We start from the raw sequence: 21,019 nt of genomic DNA, 5'->3' as shown, positions 1-21,019 counted from the left end.
AATTCTACGATAAATTAATGTTACTGCCTTGGTTATGGTTTTCTTATGGGTTTTTTAATTAATTTTTTTTTGCTAACTGAAAGAAAGCAATCGTAAAGTAAAAGGGGTAGTGGCTTTATATTCCATTGGCCAAAAAGGAGGCCGGGAATGTCTGACATCCCAACCATTCCCAAAGGGAGGTAGGGCCCGAGTTATAACTGCACATTGGCAGAAGGTCAACTTTTCGCCTTCTTGTTTGTGTGTAGGTAAAACGTAATAAATAGTGTTTTACCCGGGAAAAAAATGCCAGGACACAAACCCCACAGTTAACACCTAGGCAAAGTCGGCAAACTGTGGGCCGCAGAGCCAATTTTAGTGGCCCGTGAGTCACGTTTGAATTGCTTAGTTTTATATTGTATTTGTGGGCCGCGTGATAGTCGTGCATTCATAGCACTTTTTTTAAAAGTTGATGTGGCATAATTTTTAACTCGGCTCAGCTTACAAAGGCCCACGTGCCAAATGTGGGAGCCTGTCCAACTATATTTTATGCCAACTTAAACTGTAAGTAATTGAAAAGAATTTTGCGCTTAAATTCTTCGTTTTATAGTATGTTTTATATTATGATATGGCAGTGTTTTGGGCACCAAGGCGCCGTATTATATTTCACCTTAAAGCCAAATATCCCGAATCCGCCACTTTTTCGTAGTGGATTTACGTAGTGGGCCTTCAATAGCTCTAAAAAGAGTACTTTGGGCCGCGACAAAAAAGTTTGCCGACCACTGGTCTAACACGAAACAAAGACTAAAAATTATTATAGCACGTCCTTAACATCTTAGGCAGAACGTTAAATTTGTCGAACAGACAGTTTAATAGTTGGACCCCAATTAAGTGCAAAAAAACAGTGTGGTTATGCAGGTTACGTCAAGCATTTATAAGTCCACTGTTATTTCTGTTTAGTTTTTAGGCATAGAAACAGACTTTAACATGTGGAATACTTTGTTTTTTCAGCTTATAACCTTACAACGATTGGCGTCAAAGACAGTGTTTGACTTGGTTTTTGAGCGATGGAACTCCAGCAAACTTCGCAGCCCCAACAACAAGTCCATCGACTTGTTTGCAGAAAGCTTACAACCCAACTTTAAACACTTTTAAGGATGTACAGTGCTCACAAACTGCTGTTTATGCTTGTCAAGTGAAATGTGAGTTGTACAGTATTTTACTAAGCGTACGTGCGTCCTTGAATTGCTTTCTTTTAAATTAGGCATTATTTTTCTTCGTGTTCATTTCGTCTTTTTTTTAGTTATAAAAAAAATTGGTCAGCCACGGTACAATTCTAGCTATTTAATCGAGCAGTGGAATGATATTTCGTCTAAACTTGCTGCTGAAACTGGAAACAATATCAACGATGTATTAATAAATGTGTGTTTACTTAAACTCTGTCTAAATGTTAGTCAAAAGGTTACCATTGATGTATTTATGTTTTAAAGATTACATCCTGTAGATGGCGCCCTCAAGATATAATACATGGTTGCAGGCGATTCCGAAGTTTTCAAATACTCGGCGAGTCATTTCTTGCGGTATTTCTTTCACTGTTTGAAGAATAGACCCTTTAGTGCTTTAATAGTTACTGGCCGGGTTTTGGAGACCTCAGCCTTAACATATTCCCAGTAAAAGGGTCTATTCGTCAAACAGTGGAAATAATTCCGCAAGAAATGACTCGCCGAGTACCGTATTCGAAAACTTCAGAAATCTCCTGCAACAATATATTATATCGCGAGGGCTCCATTTATAGGATGTAATCTTTAAAACATAAATACCGGTACATCAAATGGTAACATTTGGCCTTTGAGATGAGACAATGAATGCTTTGATTGCTTATAAATTTTATCTCTTTTTCCTAGTTTGAAATGTGGTAGGTTTTTCCGGCGCACCCTGTATAACTCCATTGACAGAAAACATAACACTGTAATCAAAAGACAGAATAAAAATATTTAAAACTACAAGCTGTTATTTTTGTCAGGTTGCGAGATGAGGTAAAACAGGGTTTTTACACATTTTTTTAAACAAAATTAAATGACTTTTCAAAGACCTAAAAGTGAATAACTCGGCATGTTTTGAATGTAATTTAAAAGCAAAACAGTAGCACCACACTTAACACAATAATAAACAGTGTAATAATTATTTTAAAAAATAACGACCAACAAGGATTTGTGTAACTGCCGCAAGCTATCCACAGGGATAGCAATTGAAAAAATACATTGTAATTTTGTCAAAACGTCATTGTGATTTGCATATGACGTAAACCAGAGTGACAGTGTATTTGACGAATTACGGTGATTTTGTACTGGACGGGCTCTTTTAAAGCAGGCTTAACATAAAAAAATAAAAAAGTTGTATTTTGCGGCAAAAATTGGTAGCCTAAAAAACAAATTTTAAGTGAAACCAACATTTTGACGATAATCACTGATTGCCGATTACTGATCTACGCTAAAGCAGTGGTTCTCAACCGTTTTAGCTTGCAGACCGGTAAAATTTTAAAACAAATTTTGCGGACCGGTGAACCTTCAGAAATCAAAATTAACCCAAACTGTAATTACGACAAAGTATGTAACTAAAAGTTTTCTTAGCTTTTACGTACAACTGGTTTTAAATTTTAGGTTTTAAACGAGTTGTAGCCCACTTTTAAACAGATGGATACAACACTTGCAGCATTGTGACATATGATAAAGTTGAAAATATACCATTAACTCTATGTTACGTGGCGATGCTGCAAATTACGGAACTGGCGAAGTTCTAAACTTGATAGACAAGCTTTCGACATTTTGCATTTTGTAATTGAGATATAAAATTGTGTTATATTTGGCGGACCAGCAGAAAAGTTGAAGCGGACCGGCACCGGTTGCAGGTAGATAAATATGATTGTGTGCGAAACCTCAATGATAAAGACGTACGCTTATATTAAAAACAATATGATATATAATAGTCAGTAAAGCCAGCCAATTGTTTTGACAACTCATCTAAAGGAGTAGGTGTACAGTTTATTGCGGTGCATTCATAGCCTACACATATTGGCTTCGCTAAGGAATGTGTTTATCAACCACACCACTGAGATTTAGTTCCTGTAGTTCGTGGCAACAGTTGAAAAAAAAAGCTAACTGTAGTTTACACCAAAGTAGTCAGGTAAAGTAAGGAAAAAATATTTAGCTTGGTAATTAGAGTCAGCCTTCAATTAATTTAATAGGGTAACGTACTTGCCATCGCGATTTGAATAGGTTGCCGAAACGTTGGTTAACAATTATAATTACCAGAAAATCTTGTTTATATTGTTATTAGTAACTGTCATCTATCCAAAAAAACAAATCGTTTTAACAAGATTAAGGAAAACTACGGCCCACGGACCGGATCCGCCCGCCAAGCAATATAATGTGGCCCGTGGCTAATTTTCAATGAAACTTTTTTAAACAATATTTAGCCTTAACATTTGTTTTCTTGGTTTCAAAATATTTTATTTCATCCATTTCTCGTGTATAGCATCCACGTGATCTTACTTTTACCAGCTTGTCAAATCAAGGATATTCAAAGATTCTTTTAAAAGGAATCGCACTTTGTTTTGTGTGTAGTTTTGATGGCTCGTTTAGCAGTGTTGTAAGAAAGTCATTTAAAAAAACCTTTATGTTAGGCTGCGTGTTAGGCCATTTTACATGGCTGAAAAACAACCAATATTTGTTTATTTTATACCAATTGACTAATCAGTGGGCGAAAAATGGCTTTTAGATTCTTCGATCTCCTACCAGGATAAATCTTGCTTAAGATCAAATTACTAAAATAAATGCGATTGTTGTGACAGAAATGTTGTGAGTAAGATGTGTGGGTTTACACTAACTACGCGTTTTGTTTATTCGTTACTTTTATCGCGGGGTTATATCATTAAACACTGACTGCCCAGCTTGCTGAGGTAAACAATGAAGTTTCCGTTTTGGGTAGTTTGTCAAAATGCAAAAGCCTCAAACACAACAAAAGACATCGCAGAGTGCTACATAACAACAGTTAGGCGAATTTCCTTCGTAATAAGTCCTCAATATATATTTTTTTTTAACACAAATGTGCCTACGTTCTGAGAAACCTGGAGTTTGATTTGTTGCACTTGAGTAATTATTTTTCTTATTTTTTTCGGTTAAAAAACTTATATTTAAAAGAAGAAATTTTTAAGTAAAATATATAGTGGTCCTTATGTTTGCTCAAGTTTCTGTCAGTTATCTTATTTTCCCCAAATAACTCTGAACTTTATTCTTTGATAAATATGGGGGAATAAATATAATAATAATACTTGATCCACCGAACACTCACTATAATACAAATATAATTAGTAATATCCAGTCTAAAATGTGGTAGGATACTATAGAAAGCGCCGAACATTCTTCTGTATCGGTAGAACAGGCGTAAGTGTTTCTATTTCTTTTCCCAGCCACACAAACAACTTCAAAGGTAACAAATACAGGTGAACGCTGCATGTATGTTTTTAAATAGCATTCCACGTTACATTTGTTTTGGTTAGAATAAATAGGTTAAAAAACTTGAATCAAAAATGGTCAATGTTCGTTTCTGTCTTCGACTACTTGTAGCAACACTTCTTCAACTATCTCCAGTTCTTTGTGGTAAGTTTTGACGCTTTTGCTAACGACATGCAACTTGAAAAAATCAATGCCTTAAAGCGGTTGGGTCTTTATTGCTTAGCTGCAACATGGTAAAAGAGGGTAGCACAGCACAAACACGCGTTTATAAATGTACAATTGCGAAATGGAAAGAGGCGATCTGCACGCTTCGATGAACGTGGATGCACATCGGTAGGTTCGCTACAGGACCCCCTCCAGAAGCGGGCATGTGTGAAGTTGCGTAGGTTGCAGGGAAGTTCGTCGGGTTGCTTCGTTAGTCACTTTTGAGAACAGCGACGGCATAGCGAGTCGGGTACAGCTGGGCGGAAAATGTCGAGTGCTTAAGTTGAAAGTGTTCGTCGGAGGTATTCTCACGTGGCCATGGTCAAGCGACTATCTGCCTAGCATGTGGGCGAGTACGCTTAGAAAACATGTGGGCGAGTAGGCGTTTAGAAATGTACAATTGCGCAATAGAGAAAAGGCAATCCGCACGCTTCGATGAACGTGGATGTACATCGATAGGTTCGCTGCAGCCTGAACATTTTGTGTCAAACTGTCAATTTGTCACACGCGGGGTCTTACAATAAAAAAGTCCTTTAAAGAAATGTCCAAGTAGCGCCAGGCTTTCAAAAGTCAGTTGTTATATCCGCGTTTCGTTGCATTTTAACCTGGGCAATACTTACTTTTTTTAGTCTGCAACCTGACCACGATTGGCGTCGAGGACAGTGTTTTGACTTTATCAAATGACCAAGTGAAGGCAGACACAGCTGAGAGGGAATGTGTCAAACTGGGAGGACATCTTGCTACAACTAAAGACCAACATATCAATGAATCACTGACAACAGAAATAAATATAAAATTTGGTAATTTCAGTCAGGACTTTAGGTTAAACTTGGGTTATTTTTAATATCATGTTGTTTACCAGATCTGCGACGTGTCTACATGTTTTACAACCCGACCGACGTCAGGTTTTATAAATATTCTAAAGATCCAACAGAGACGGGAGCTTGGAAAAGCACCAAAAACAATCCAAACGAGACTCTGTGGTTCATAGATTTACACAAAAAGTAAGTTTAGGGCAAATAACAATAGTGGTCTATGTTGTGTTTTCAATTTGGCTGTGGCGAGTTTACACTGCTTAACATTCTGAAGCCTTCGTTTCAAACAATAGCAGTGTATTCAATCAACAAACAACAATCTTCAAATCCACTCTATTTAAACTGTTATATACATGTTTAAGGGGTAAAACGTCGCAATCTATGCGATATTTTACAACTTCTACCAAATTTGTTTGTGGTTTAACACGATGTGACCCACTAAGATTTAGCCTAAATCACCATCAAACTATTTGTTAGTTTTTTATACGATAGCCGTGAAAGTTTGCCAATGCCTAATTAAATTGTGCTATGGATACGACCCGTGTGGTAGCAGTAACTGTCCGACTTGCGTGATATCGAAGCAAACCCGTAACCCCGTTATCAAATGGAATTCAACGTTAGAAAAATACGTAACCCGTTGTACAGTGAACATGTCTTACACAATAAACGCGATATTTTGCCGAATGTTCCCACATATTTTGAGGTAAATATCTGTAAGATCGTCTAAAGTTAAAATTGCTATGAGAGTATTTTTTCTGTGTAATCGAAAACGACTTTCTTTCTATTTAAAAGTATAGTGATGAACCCCTGCTTGAGGCTAAGCAAAGATTGCTTGAATTTTTATGGTTTGTTTATGGCTGATATTGGGGGTAATTATTTTGCGTTGTGTCATGTCAGTTTTGATTCATGATTATTGCAGTAATATATTATGGTTTGATAAATATTATTAAACGAATGGGTTATTAAAATAGGTGACAGAAACATAATTAAAACGCCGTTGCAATGACGCTGCCATAGAACAACCGGCGACAACGATTAAATTGCATGTCACCAACTCTAATTTTCGATGACAAAATAAAACTAAGTTTACTTTTGTAGATGGGCTACAGGTCGTGTGAAGGTGACGTTTTGCACATATCGAGCCAAAAAGTGGTTGGTGGCAGTTGGGCAAACTAATAATAGCTGCGGACCGCTAAGTGATGGTAGGTTATGCTACAAGAAATGTGTATACAGTAGTTTAGTTTCCATTTTGGAACGCAATTAAATCAATATATTGTCAGAGGTTGGAAATTTTTACCTAAACCCACCACACGGTAGAAAATTTCACTTTTAGATTTCGGGGTGTGGCGTTTTCTACGCTTTCAGAATCGAAGGGTTTAATTTTCACGTTCGCTTTGGAATATCTTAATTATTGATTTGACTCAAGTGCTCTTAGGTATCGATTTTCAAGTGCCTTGTTTTAGTCTTACTGGCAAAATAACTTGGACGTTACTTTTAAATGTTTGGGAACAAAAAGTGTGCCTGCTGCATAGTGTTTCTAGTGTTTGCTAACAAAAAATCCTATTCCATTTTCTATAGTTACCAAATGATTAAAATGACCTTGAACAGGTTAATTTGCATATGACTTAACTTGGAATTTTTCATTTTTAAATATTCTGGTAACACTTGTTTATCTTTCAAAAACACTGGGGACAGATTGGTTCTACGACTTTCATTTATATGGATCCTCTTCAGCAACTGGAAGTCAGCAAATCTACAGCTACAGAAGATACAAAGTTGGTTCTTATGGCAGCAGGTTGACAACGCTGCAGGGAAACTTCTATAACAGCTTCGTTAACGACGAGATAAGCTTTTTGTCTCCAGGTATTTCTTGAATATGCAAAGCGTTCAATGAAAACGTACGTTTGTTAAGTTATCATTCCTATATTAGTTAAAAGCGATGCACGAAAATTTAAAATACAGGTACGATATAGAACTGCTGTTCTAATATATAATGTTTGTTTGTCTTTTATGATGGATGTAAGTCGTAATGCCAGTATAACGCCTGCAAGTTTATTTGTAGCCCTACTATGGTTGAATCATTTTAAAACTAACCTTATTGTCAGTAGCCTACTTAGAAACACGGACAACTTTCAGAGAAAGTATTTTTTATTACAAATGAATACCTTATTTGTCTGACTTAGCAATATAAAGTTTAACTAAATGTACAATCACCATTTACATATGTTTTATAGAAAAAATATAATTGCAATTTTTGCTTCAGTTCCTGCAAACGTGTTGATCGGTGCAAGATACAGCAACTCTCGATGGCTTTGGAGCGATGGAACTCCAGCAAACTTCGCAGCCCCAACAACAAGTCCATCGACTTGTTTGCAGAAAGCTTACAACCCAACATTGAACACTTTGGAGGATGTACAGTGCTCACAAACTGCTTATTACGCTTGTCAAGTCAAATGTGAGTTATGCGAGTGCGGGTAGTTTGTATAGGCTTTGTTTAACTTAATTTTTTCAGTCACAACTACCATTGAACATGCGAAGTGCAATTCTAACTATCTCATCGTGAAGTGGAATGACAATTTGTCTAAACTTTCTGCTGCAACTGGAAACACAATCAACGATGTATCACTAAATGTACTGTATTTTTTTTTGCATTTTTTTATATATTTGATGTGAATGCGCAATATTATAACATTAACCCACTATGTCTGCACATTGTTAATCATATTTTGTTAACATAACGTTATATAACCTATAGCAACACCTTGTTTGACAGCCCACTAGGATTTATTTTTTTGCCAAAAGAACACAATATTTTAGATGATCGGACTTTTTGAATTACCAACGACGATTTTTTTGGTTTTCTGTAGGTACACTCCAAGGAAATGTCAGTTTCAATTAACGTTCCATACAAAACATCAGTTGCACAGATAAATGGCCTAAAAGCTCAAACAAGTTATTTAACCACGGTAAGACAATTCTACTTTTATTTATTGGTAGTATTTTTTCTATAATAAAAACACGTTCTTGGCCGATTGTAAATATATTTTATCAGGCGCAAGTCAAATTTTCGGGCTGCAGCAACATCACTCTTACTAATGAAATGGCGACTACAGCGGGATACGGACTCCCAGATCAAGTAACCGGAGCTCATGTAGTTAGCTCTGATCCTTGCATATTGATAGTAAATCAACCAACAAACGACATGAATATAACAACATACACGGTGAGCAAAACTAGATATATTGTTCTGCAGCGACCCATTTCATTGCGAAATTCGAAGGTTGTAAACCTTCACCCCCAAAATCAAAATGTGGAATTTTTGTCTTGTCATGAAAACAAAAGTTAACTGCTAAACTCGTCTAATTGTAAGCAATGTCTCAAGTAACATTTAGCATAAACGAAAAGTTTTATGTGCAAATACTACGATAGATAACCCAATTTAAAAACTGCTTTATACAAAATGTCTAAGTATTTGTCCGAAAAACTTAGTCAAGTCATTCGAAAATAGTGACTTAAGTGCACTTAATTCAACACTGGTTATAAGGGTGCGGCGTTCAATTTAAGTGGGCACTCACGAATTACTCTGTTTGCAGGTGACAGCAACAAGTAATACAAAGGTCACTGAACATAATTTCAACAACACTTTCAAATCCGTTGAAGCTTTTCGAATTCCATTAACTGGGCACCCGGAAAAACAGAGGATTAATTTCACAGTAAGATTGTAAAGTTGTTGTACATTTTTTCCTTCTTCAGTAGCTTTGGTATATCATTACACTCACTAAAAGACTATAAGACACTCTTTATGTTTAGATCCAAGCAAATTCGTGCGAAGGTTCGGGAAAAAAATCCTCGTTGTCCGGATTCTGTATTTCTCCTAAATCGTCATTAACCAACACAAAATCACCATCCTTTACTACAAATCCGCTTGAAATCTCAACTAAATTAGCAGCAACTTACCCAAGTGGAACAGCAAATAATACAAAACCTTTGAATGGTATGTCGCTATATGTACCCTTACAACACTTCCTAAACATATTTAATTTTATCACTAATTAGAGAAAAGTTGCTGTGGATAGTGACAAAATATCACTTATGAAAGAAAGTTTGTTTATTAGATCCTATGTTTTCTTTTTTAGTTGTGGGGATAATAGTTGGATGTTCAGTTGGTTTGTTGTTGCTTCTGGCACTCATCATAGTTGCTGTCATGACAAAGAAACGGTACGTTAAACAAACAGTAAACGTTGTTTGTTTAGGAATTATAAATTACAAGTTTATTTGTAAACAGAATGGCCGAGTCCACAACAGTTCAAGAACCAACCACCCCACAGTCGCATGTTGTGTATTTCAATCAAACAGGTAATAACACTACTTTAGTAACTTTATTTTTAATGGAATAATATCATCATTCAAAGAGTAAAACATGAAACTATTAATTTTCAGCCAATGCACAAGACAACGAAGGAGAGTATGTTGTTCCACAAGGTAACTAAATACACGAAAACTAGATACCGAGTGCCTTCGGAAAGATTGACTGCCGAATTCGGTTCACCTATTAGGGATTGTAGCGCAAACAAGAAAAACTTTAACCTGCTTTAAATTCTATACTGTGGTGAGGTTCGAACCTACGATTTCTGGAAACTAAAGCCTCCGTCCTATCGACTGAGCTACGCATGCTAAATGGGAGCTGATCAAGAAATGACCATAGCACCATTGCCTTCTGCATATTACGAGTCATGAGTTCGAACCTCACCTCAGCCTAAATTTGTTAGTCTTGCCTTGCTTGCACTACAATACTAAGACATTGTTTTTGGTAGTAGCCTTTCTGAAAGGCACCTATATCATTTGAGATGTAGCACCATTGCCTTCTGCAGTTCGAACCTTACCTTAGCCTAAATTTTTTTAGCCTTTACTTGCTTGCACTGCGAATCTGATAAATCGATTTCGGTAGCAGCCTTTCAGAATGCACTTTGAATACCAGTGTTGTAAAATAATTTTGAATTGACTTAAGTCCCTCAAGTTATTTGAATAACATAAGTGCAAGTTGAGTCTTTTGCAAAAAAAAAAAATAAGTCATTGGTTGCCCAAGTCAAATCCCAGTCACGTCATTATGAGAGCAAGTCAATTTCAAGTCATGTCATTGTCATATAACTAAACTGTTAAACGATTAAATTCGGTAAACTCGTCTGAATATAAGCAATAATAATTTAACTAAAAATAATAGAAACGCAATATACAGCACTAAAAGCGTTTAATGTACAAAACTTTAAACAAATTTTAGGAAATAAACACGTAATTTAATCCCAGGTTATTTGAAGTCCAAGTCAAGTCATTTGTTTAAAAACTTAAGTCAAGTCAAGTCATTTTAGTTCAACGACTTAAGTTACGTCATTTAAAAACCTAAAAATTGTGCACTCAAGTCACTGACTTAAGTCATTACAACACCGTTGAATGCTATGCTTCAGCAGGGCTAGTTCACAGTATATACCAATGTGTACTCAATGACTAGTTGACATAAAAGGAAGTTGGTATTTTAACTATAGTATAACATTTAGTTTATAAAGATCATCAAATGTTGCGTATTTTAATCGATCCTTTCTTACTTTTAATTGGATTTATGCTTGTATACTAATTTTCAGAAGTTTTAGAGTTTAAATTTTGCTGAAATATTGGTTTAGCACAATAACTCGTCCAGTTTTCGAATTTTTTATATGGCATAAAATACCGGTTAAAAGTGATGATATTCATTTCGAGTTTGATTACGCTTTTTCGTTTTCCTTATAAACGAAACATAAAACTAAAACCAGTCGCCTTTTTATAATGGTCTATTATGCCTATGGACAAATTATGCCACTTTGAAATATTATTTCTAAATCGCAACAAACATATTTTAGTCAATTTGAAGAAGAGTTTCATTGTTAACAGCACAAAATAACAATGTTTATTGTAATGTTTTCAGGAATGCAAGTTTATGAGGTGGTGCAAAACCCAAAACGTGTGTGAATTTACAGGATGAAACTAATTTCAACTTGGGAAACTATTTAGCACATTTCACACCTAAACAACTATTAAATTTAATATTTTCAGATATTATTATAGCTACTAAAGTCATAAAAAATACAGCAAATTCCAAATTACTCTCAATTATCCCGATTCGCTCTTTCTCCTAATTTAAATATACTTTTCAAGTTAAACAGTAGTTTTTTCTAATTTCATAATGGTTATTGTAAATCCTGTCCCATTTACCATGTGTTTTCATGTAATAATGGGGTTACGTGTAAATAAATCGTATCATGCGTGTTATAACAATATCGTAAAATGTATAATTATCTATCTACTTGAATTTGATAAAATATTAATTAAAAATATTTTGCCGTTAAATAGTTTAATTCGTTTTCAAATTCGAATTTATGATCGTTAGTGAATTATTTTTCATGAATCGCTTAAAAAAACGACGACGACTTGTATTAAAGCAATCAATATAATAAATAATATCTCTCTCGATCAGTCATACCAATGTTCATGAAAATGCAGTATATTTGGCCTTGGTAAACATTCCATTGGCACAGTTGTATTATTTTAAATAAAAAGATGTTCACCCGTCGTCCTACTGACGATTCTCTTTACGTTTTATTCTCGTTTGTAATCGTAAGATATTTTAAAACTTTTGCTGTTCAACTTACTAAATTCGAACTTTACTTATGAAATGTGAATGATATTCTTCTCTAATCGCTTGCTGTAAGAAAATAAAACTTATTGTTGTTGTTTTAAAAACATACCATTAAACATTTCTTTTTGAAAGGTATTTCACTAATTTTTGAAAAAAGACTTTATACCAGGGGTGGGCAACCTTATGTTTCCCGTGGAAAATATAGTATTACTCAGTCTTGTAAACTTTGTAAGTCCTTTTGAAGTGACTTAAATCTCAGTCAAGTCATTTGTAAAAGAACTTCGGTCCAAATCAAGTCTTTTTATAGTCCCAGCTAAGTCATAATTAGAGCAAGTGAATTTTAACGAAAGTCTTTTCATGAAAATTACATGTTAAGCTATTAAAATTGGTAAACTCGTCCGATTTTGAGCAATACCTCAGTTAAATATACCAAAAATGCAACATACAGCAAGCAAGTTGTTTTTTGTGCAAAAACTAGAATAAATAACCTAATTTTACCAAACACATGTTTATTCAAAACAATTCAAATAAACTAAAATCATTTGTCAGAAAAAAGTCCAGTCATTTTCCCAAAAGACTTTAATTCAAGTCAAGCCATTTGAAAACAGTAATTTAAGTGCACTCAATTCAAGTCATTAACTTCACTATGAATAAATGAAATAACATGTGAAACATGGTCTCAATATTAGGAGTTCCAATATGTTTATTTTTATGCAAAAAAACGTTTCGACTTTAACATTTTAATTTACCATTTGCAGAAAAAAGGGAAAATTTTAATATACAGTTCAAAAAATGGGTACCAATGAACCAGTGGTTTCTCATCATACCTAAAATTTAGTAAAGGGTTATCAGTAGGGCGAATATTTTTTGACTTGTCCAAAAAAGTCAAAATTTTGTCAAAATTTACACATTAGGTCAAAATTTGTCAAAAATTTGTCAAAATTTGACAAAATAAAATAAAAATGCACATAAATCGTTTAAAAAATAAAAAAACAACATATAGTCAGCTTTTTAAATTCCCTCTTTCAGTTGTTTTGAAATTTATCGTTCAATTTCATCAAAAAATTTAGTTTTGATTTGTGTTCAAAGTCATTTAACCGTATTATATCTTTATTAGAGCAATATACGGTATAAAAAACGCGTGATTAATGTCGCCTAGCTCATTTAAATCAATTTATTTCTAACAGGTCAAAATTTTGTCAAAATAAATTATATTTAGGTTAAAATTTGTCAAAATTTTAATTTTTCAGTTCAAAATTTCCTATTTTTAGGTAAAAAAAAAGCCCTAGTTATTAGAAACGTTCGAAATAGGCTTTGGTGCTCCTGCTAGATACTATTGTATGTATCACTAATATTTTAGATTAATGTTATATAAAAAGAACTAAATAATTTACCCCAAGTTGCATAATATATTTCAAAAAAGTAAGTTTCCACTGTTGCTATGAGGTGTGTTGCTAAAAGTTATGTTAGGCTTAATTGTATTTTGAAATAATTTTGTTATTTAAAATAAATTAAGTGACTACGCTTGTTGCATTTAATAATTTACATCATTACTGGATATATGAATAAAGAACAGTAATTCAACATGTGTTTTTATTTTGGAATTTAAAATCAACAGATGATATTGGGGAAACAAACAACGTTTTACGTACTAACAGTTTTAACTAAAAGACTTTTTTATAAATAATTGTTTCGTTAATATGGACCGTTTCGGTCCCCCAGACACCTTAAAAAAACACTGTCCATGTCGATGGCAACCCTGGCTATATGCTTATTCAAAGTAGAGCAGCGTTTTTGAAAACTGGTGGATAATATGTAGGCGCAACCATCACACTAAAAGCAATTTAGATTTGAAACAAGTTAGAATTTTTGTGTTCGTTCGTGTGCTGAATTCAAATTTATATTTTAAATAAACTTTCTAAAATAAATCATTTTGGTGCAGGTATGTAGCCACAGTTCTTTGGAAATGTGTATAATTTACGCATATTCACTCGTGCTACTTCGTTCTAGCATTATTACATATATATTTTTTTATTCCTATCTAAAAAAATGGGGTCGCAATGTTAATTTTGATTTCAATAAATTTATTTAATTGGGTTCGCTTATATAAAAGGTTGTAGACCACTGTACTATGGTGTTTATGGTGCCGACCCGCTGTCAAGTTAATAAAGGAAATTCAGCCATGCATTGCGATCATACGCAGTAATTCTATCAAAACAGCGGGTTAACCACTGACGCAACTAAACCTATTTAACTGAAAAACAAATTTTAGCCTAATAGCCTGAAAAAAGGGCTTTCATTTTTTTATTTTTGATAAAAATTGAATTTTGCCCGTTTAGGCATATTAATGGTGTTGTGGGATAAAAGGACTTTGGAAGTTTAAATTTCACATTTTTGATAAAAATTGATTTTTGCCCATATTAATGACGTCATTGGTGCATATTAAGGACGTCATTGGTATCGGACCGCGATAGTTTTTGTCGATAATATCACGTATCGCTATCAGAATGAAATGGCAATTCTGCTATTATCGAGATCGTGAGTAAATTATTAGCGCTGTTTAGTTTTTGGAACGCACTGTAGTTTTGAGAGTAATATATTGGGTATGGTGGTTAGCCTTTCCTAAAGTGCACAACAGTGTAACTTGCAAATATTGCCCAAGTTTTGGCGCTTTGTTAAAAGAAAATGTTGCCTCTCCTGTTGCCATGTAAGGAAAAAAATATATGTAGTTTCTTACCACACAGTATTTATATTCTCTTGTACTTTTATTTCTAAAAACGTTTTACGACGTTTCTAAGACGTCATATTCAAGTCGAAGACAAGTTTCCTAGATGTACACTAAAAATAAGGCGTTTTCTAAACAGGGGTACCGGTATGTGGTTCTATGGGCTTAATTTGTGTTTGTAAGGCTTTGCTTTGTGGTAGTTCCATTGCTTCTTGCAGTTACCTCTAGTCCAAACAAAGTGACGCGCATGTAAATCTAATATGCAAAAACGTGTGGTGCGACTCTAATCATGTTTTGCGTCAGGCGAAACGCGTCAGAAAAAACTAGGTCAATTTGGCCCTGTAAATACATTCTGATCAGAACGAAGCAACACTGAACAAGCAAGTATTGCAGGAAGTGCCATATCGGGTTCTAAGGTTACTTTATTAATTACACCTCGTTAGCAATGAGTGGTGACTGTTATCGGTGGAAAGTTAGACGTCAGTAACCCATGCTATGACCAAAAATGTCCAGAAAAAGTTTAGCAAACTAAATAATTTTAAACATTTTGCTAATACTGTGAATTTATCAGCTTGCTGGCTAGCTCGGTATTGTGTGCTGCAAAGCTCACATAAACGCATAGGTGTAGACAACTTAACCGATTTGGTTTAAAGACGATATTTAACTTTGATACAAAATACTTGGCGGTTCTCAGCCGGCTGGCCATGGCTCACTGGTGGGCCACAAATCAATTTAAAAAAAATAAGATTTAGTTGTATTTGTGTCACTCTTTTTAATTATACAGGAATAATGGATTGGGGAGGAATTAAAAAGAAATGCAGCCTAAATTTATTGTTCAGAAGTATCTCACTAATGCACGGTTGAATAAATAATCTGTTTTGAAATGTGTTCTGCTGAGTTTTGTTCTAAACCTATTTTACAGTTTTTTTCTTTCACAACATTTTTTGGGCCACAGAATTTTGTTTGCAACGTAAATGGGCCACGAAAAAAAAGGTTGAGAACCACTGGTCTAAGACTTGACTTCGACATGAGCCATTTCAGAATTACTTGATTACAACATTGCTAATAACCAGTGTTGCTATTGTTTTAGTTAAATCACTAGGCTACTTCAAAATCACCTGACTTACTTGATTCAGTCTTTTGGATAAATGTCTAATTGACTAAGACTTAGACTTTTTCTAATCAGTAACGTCAGTTAATTGAGTCAAGTCAAGATTCGAGCTACCCAAGTCACGGATAGTGAGTCAGTGAGAGTAGTGGCTTACAAGCCAAATTTTGAGCTTTGGCTTATCTTATGTTTCTAATTTTTATATACTCATCAGAAAGGGATAGTTGCAAGACCGTTCTTAGGTAAATAAAGTGATATTTTGTTGTTTTGTTTTGTTTAAAAAAGACGTTCATAATTGTAGAAACGTAATGCCTAAAAACCAAGGGTTCTTAAACCGGGGTCCATTAAAAATAGTTCCAGGGGGTCCACGAAGGCCTAATTGAAATATTAGTGTATAATTAAGAAGTAATCAATGTTTTAAACAAAACAGTTTTATTAAAAATAAAACGGTTTTACATTGACTGTATTCAGACTTCATTTCACTTTCACATTTCTTGGACCGAAATCATTTATGAATATTTTTGTTTATGACGTCATCTCCAATTTATGACGTCATCTCTGAAAAACTTGCCTACCGTGGTCCACGCAAAGCGAAATAAATAGTGGTCCATGGTAAAAAAAGTTGACTGTTTTTATTTTAGGCTACCGGACTCTTTCGTTTCAAAATATCCTTTTAGCGAGCTTCTGTGAGGTTGCCTGTTTACTTCAATCAGGTTAAAAACATTAGGCAAAAATGATCAAAGTGCTTCACGATCCGCGTTGCTTATTGTTCCTGGTTGGTTTTAGCTTACTTCTCCCAATATCAACAACTTTTTCAGGTAGGTTTTTACTAGAGCGTCACAATTGACTTTTTCAAGACAGGTTTACTTTAACAAAGTGTTGTAAACAAGTCATTACGTACCAATAAAGTCATTCGTAAAATAACTTAAGGCCATGTCAAGTATTTTCGAAAAGGTAACAATTCCAGTTCCACTTCAAATAATCGGGGCCCAAGTCATGTCCCATATAAGTCATAATTAGAGCAAGTCACCCCCCCCCCATTTTTAAAAATAAATTATATATCATAAAGCAATCATATATAAACTGTTGCTACCAGGCATAGTTGTAATTCACATCGAAAAACAGCTCCTATAGTGAACCCCTGACGAAGGCAACCAGAAAAGGTTACCGAAACGTTGGTAATGAATTACAATCAACTAAGGAGCTGTTTTTTGATTTGTATAGCAATCGTATTGTTTCATGCGCAAATATTTAGATCAATAACCCAATTTAAAAAAATGCCTAGGGAAAAACTTTATTTTAACCCACGTCATTTGTCCGAACGATTTAAGTCAAGTCCAGTCATTTTGAAATATTGACTTAAGTCTTTACAACACTGCTTTAAAGATAACCACAGCACGAATATGAATTAGTAACCTACTGTCCAGGTGGCGGAACCACCAATGCACCAGGGCCATTTATCATATTTTTTTTATACTTTCTCTACCTAAATGCAAAGTGTTTTAGCGCTTCGTGTTTAAAAATGTTTTTCCAGGAAAATAGCTTTTGTAATGTATTTTATTTTTACCTATTTTTATTTTTATGTAACGTTTGTAAATGGTCATTTTATTTTAAATTTTATTTAGAATGCAACCTGACAACGATTGGCGCCAAGGACAGTGTTTTGACTTTATCAAATGACCAAGTGAAGGCAGACACAGCTGAGAGAGAATGTGTCAAATTGGGAGGAAATCTTGCTACAACTAAAGACCAACAGATCAATGACTCACTGACAACTGAAATAAATCAAAAACATGGTTTGTTAAAAAAAAACATAAGGCTATTGCGAAATTTTTATTATCAATGTTGGTTTTAGAGCTGCAACGGATATACATGTTTTACAATCCAGCTACCAATGTTTACAAATATTCCAAGAGGCCAGCGGAAACGGGACCATGGAAGAGCACAAAAAACAACGCAAACGAGACTTTGTGGTTCATAGACTTGTACAAAAGGTAAGCCGGAACTAAAACAACGATCAACCATGGATGCCTTTATATCACTCTTGTAGAGCGCTGGTCTCGAATCCTACCACTTTTTTTACTGTACCGAAACAAGTTGTCAAAATTGAAATTGCTAGGAAGAAATAAATAAGAGAAAATAAATATAATAATAATATACCCGACCCACCCAAACCCAAATGCTAACTCGCACCCTAGTCCAATACTTGTTAGCAATATAAACCCCCGGACGAAAATGTGGCAGGATTGTAGACCAGCGCCCTCTTATCACTCATATGCGTCAAGAGGCATTTTTTACTTGGTTAGTACATAGATTTCGCTGTTTGTGTTTGGTATTATGGTAAATTCTGATTACACAGTGTAATAAGTTGTTTTAACAAAACCTATATGGCACTTTTAATTCACAGGTGGGCAACAGGTCGTGTGAAGGTGACATTTTGCACAGATGCAGGTCGACGCAAGTGGTTGATAGCAGCTGGACAAACTGCGAATAACTGTGGACCGAAAAGTGATGGTTGGTTACACACTTAACTAAATTGATATTGTCTTTTAAAATTAGAGCATTTCAGTTTTTCTAAACAATATGAAAATAGAATTAGATCATTTGCATTTTTTCGAATGAGATTAGAATTACTGTTGAATTACTCAAGTTCTGAAAACCAGAATAACACCTAAAGTTTTAACTAGAATAACGTTTAATGATTTGTATTTAATTTTGTTTAAAGTATAATTTATTCTCATAGGAATGTAAATGGCAAATATTCCTGCGTTTGTTTTTTGCGTTGTCCCCATCAATTGAAGTTCTTTGCTTTGACTGAGAAACTAAAACGCTGTTGGACAAACTAGCATTTTTGGTAAAATCCGTACGAGATTAGCACTAGAATTAGAGCAAACGATCAATTCATAAATTAGATTAAGATTAGAATTAGTCTCATTTTGCTAATTCGTTAAATTAGAAAAACAGGATTTTCTAATTGTCCAAGTCTGGTAATGCTACAAGCAATACTTACAGTTTAGTTTCTGCCATCAAAGAAAACAATATTATAATTAAATTAAATAGCTTAAAAAAGTGGCGTGCCGAAAGAATGAAACCAGCGGGGCGTAGTTTGGTGACCCCTTGAAGTTGTACTCAGATATGTGATTGATACACTGGAAGCAATATAACATTTGCTTTTGAACTAGCTTGGTTTTACAACTTTCATCTCTACGGATCGCCTTCAGAAACTGGAAGTGCGCGAATCTACAGCTACAGAAGTTATGCAGTTTGGGGAAGCCGGTTGACCACTGTGCAGGGAAATTATTACAAAAACTTTGACAAGGATCAAATAAGCTTTTTTTCTCCAGGTATTACTTCAAAAAATAAACAAGCTGCACCATAAGATTTAAAAAGGACACCGGCGTAGTATAGCGTTGTAAAAATATACGTTCAAGCTTTGGTTATATTCATTAAAAATCTTTGTAATTATTCATTAAAAAAAATATTCATTAAAAATCTTTGCCGTATTGGTCTACTTCTAAATAGAGTAACCAGGTGGCCCTATATAAAGACAAATTGTATCAAATTCTCTACAAACTTTCGCACAACCGAGCTTGATCAGGTCAAAGAAGGAATGAAAGCAATTAAAATTCTTGTAATGTTATTTTATTGTAATGTTTTTTTGTCAGATCTGCAACGCGTCTACATCTTTTACAATCCGACTGGCGTCAGGTTTTACAAATATTCCAACAATTCTAACGAAACGGGAGTTTGGAAAAGCACCAAAAACAATCCAAATGAGACTCTGTGGTTCATAGATTTGTACAGAACGTGAGTCAGGAAGAAAATAATTTTTTCGAAAGAAACGAAATAATTTTGGATAGATTGAGAAATGTTTTTTTTTTTTTTTGTCTGGTAAAGTCAAAAAGTTAAATCAAAAACCTTATTCTTATCACTAGCCGCAGATTTTAGATTATTAATGGATTTACTGTGGCTAAGAAAAAAATATAACTTCCATCAGCCTCAGTAATGTTGCACTTGTGTTAACTTTCCCAAACTCTGTGTTAAACTTGAAAGCTACTTGCGTCCAACCTCAAAATACTCTGAATTACTCCTTCCCTTGTTAAACTGGGCCCCATACCAATGTGTACAAACATCACAGTGAACCATAATAATCTGTCCCTTCAAAGGCCACGCTGAGCATTTGTAGTACGACGTATTGTTGTACCAAGGCTGCGGAGTCGGTTAAAAATAACCGAGTCAGAGTCCGAATCAATTTTATTTTTTTTTTATTTCCAAGTAACTGGATGGACAGACTTATTTCCTAGCAATTGGAAGGTTGCTTTTTTATTTCCAAGTAACTGGGCGGACAGTCTTAATTCCTAGCAATTGGAAGGTTACTTTTTTATTTCCAAGTAACTGGGTGGACAGTCTTAATTCTTAGCAATTGGAAGGTTACTTTTTTATTTCCAAGTAACTGGGTGGACAGTCTTAATTCCTAGCAATTGTAAGGTTACTTTTTTATTTCCAAGCAACTGGGTGGACAGACTTTTTCAACTTCCATACCTAAATCTCGTGGATTTTCAGCAATCCATTCAGATGGGTGTCATATAATTCATTTAATCACTACATGGTTGGAAAATACCCACCATATGCTAATCCGCCTTTACAATTTCCAGTTGGCGGCCATATCAGTTTCAAAATATGGTAGTGCGCATGCGCATGTCGGAGCCGGGACTCGGGAGGTTTTACGTAGGCTTACTCGAGTCCAGAGTCCGACTTCAACAAAATAAACCGATTCCGTCGATCCCGACTCCACAGTCCTGGTTAAAAGTATGAAAGTAGTTGTTTTGCCGCAACATAACCTAAAAGTACCAGACGGCATATTGCGAATTGTTTGTCTTTTTCTTGCTTTTAAATTTTACTCCAAACGTAAACCAGATTTTCCGCCGGTTGGAAACCCCTGCATTTGAAGTACATAAGAAACTACTAATTTAGCTCGCTCAATTCTCATTAAAGTATGTTAATGTTTTT

At 34.7% G+C, this 21,019-nt stretch overlaps 1 protein-coding gene and 1 long non-coding RNA gene across 2 annotated transcripts; both read left to right on the top strand.

Moving 5' to 3' along the window:
* The first annotated feature begins 4,545 nt into the window (after nt 1-4,545).
* LOC146141106 (uncharacterized) lies at nt 4,546-9,234 on the top strand. The gene is made up of 10 exons (XM_083392813.1): nt 4,546-4,634; nt 5,324-5,494; nt 5,557-5,698; nt 6,608-6,711; nt 7,244-7,372; nt 7,773-7,964; nt 8,022-8,140; nt 8,377-8,475; nt 8,562-8,732; nt 9,103-9,234. The coding sequence occupies exons 1-10, from the start codon at nt 4,565-4,567 to the stop codon at nt 9,232-9,234; spliced, it is 1,329 nt and encodes a 442-aa protein (XP_083248939.1). The 5' UTR covers nt 4,546-4,564.
* A 417-nt stretch (nt 9,235-9,651) lies between these two features.
* LOC146141105 (uncharacterized) lies at nt 9,652-11,666 on the top strand. The gene is made up of 4 exons (XR_014501377.1): nt 9,652-9,727; nt 9,795-9,865; nt 9,950-9,991; nt 11,466-11,666. It is a non-coding gene; the product is annotated as an uncharacterized LOC146141105 (long non-coding RNA).
* The last annotated feature ends 9,353 nt before the right edge of the window (nt 11,667-21,019 follow it).

The sequence above is a fragment of the Ascidiella aspersa genome, chromosome 6 (assembly GCF_963924565.1).
Source record: "Ascidiella aspersa chromosome 6, kaAscAspe10.2, whole genome shotgun sequence".
Lineage (NCBI taxonomy): Eukaryota > Metazoa > Chordata > Ascidiacea > Phlebobranchia > Ascidiidae > Ascidiella > Ascidiella aspersa.
This window is presented reverse-complemented; position numbering and strand designations above follow the sequence as displayed.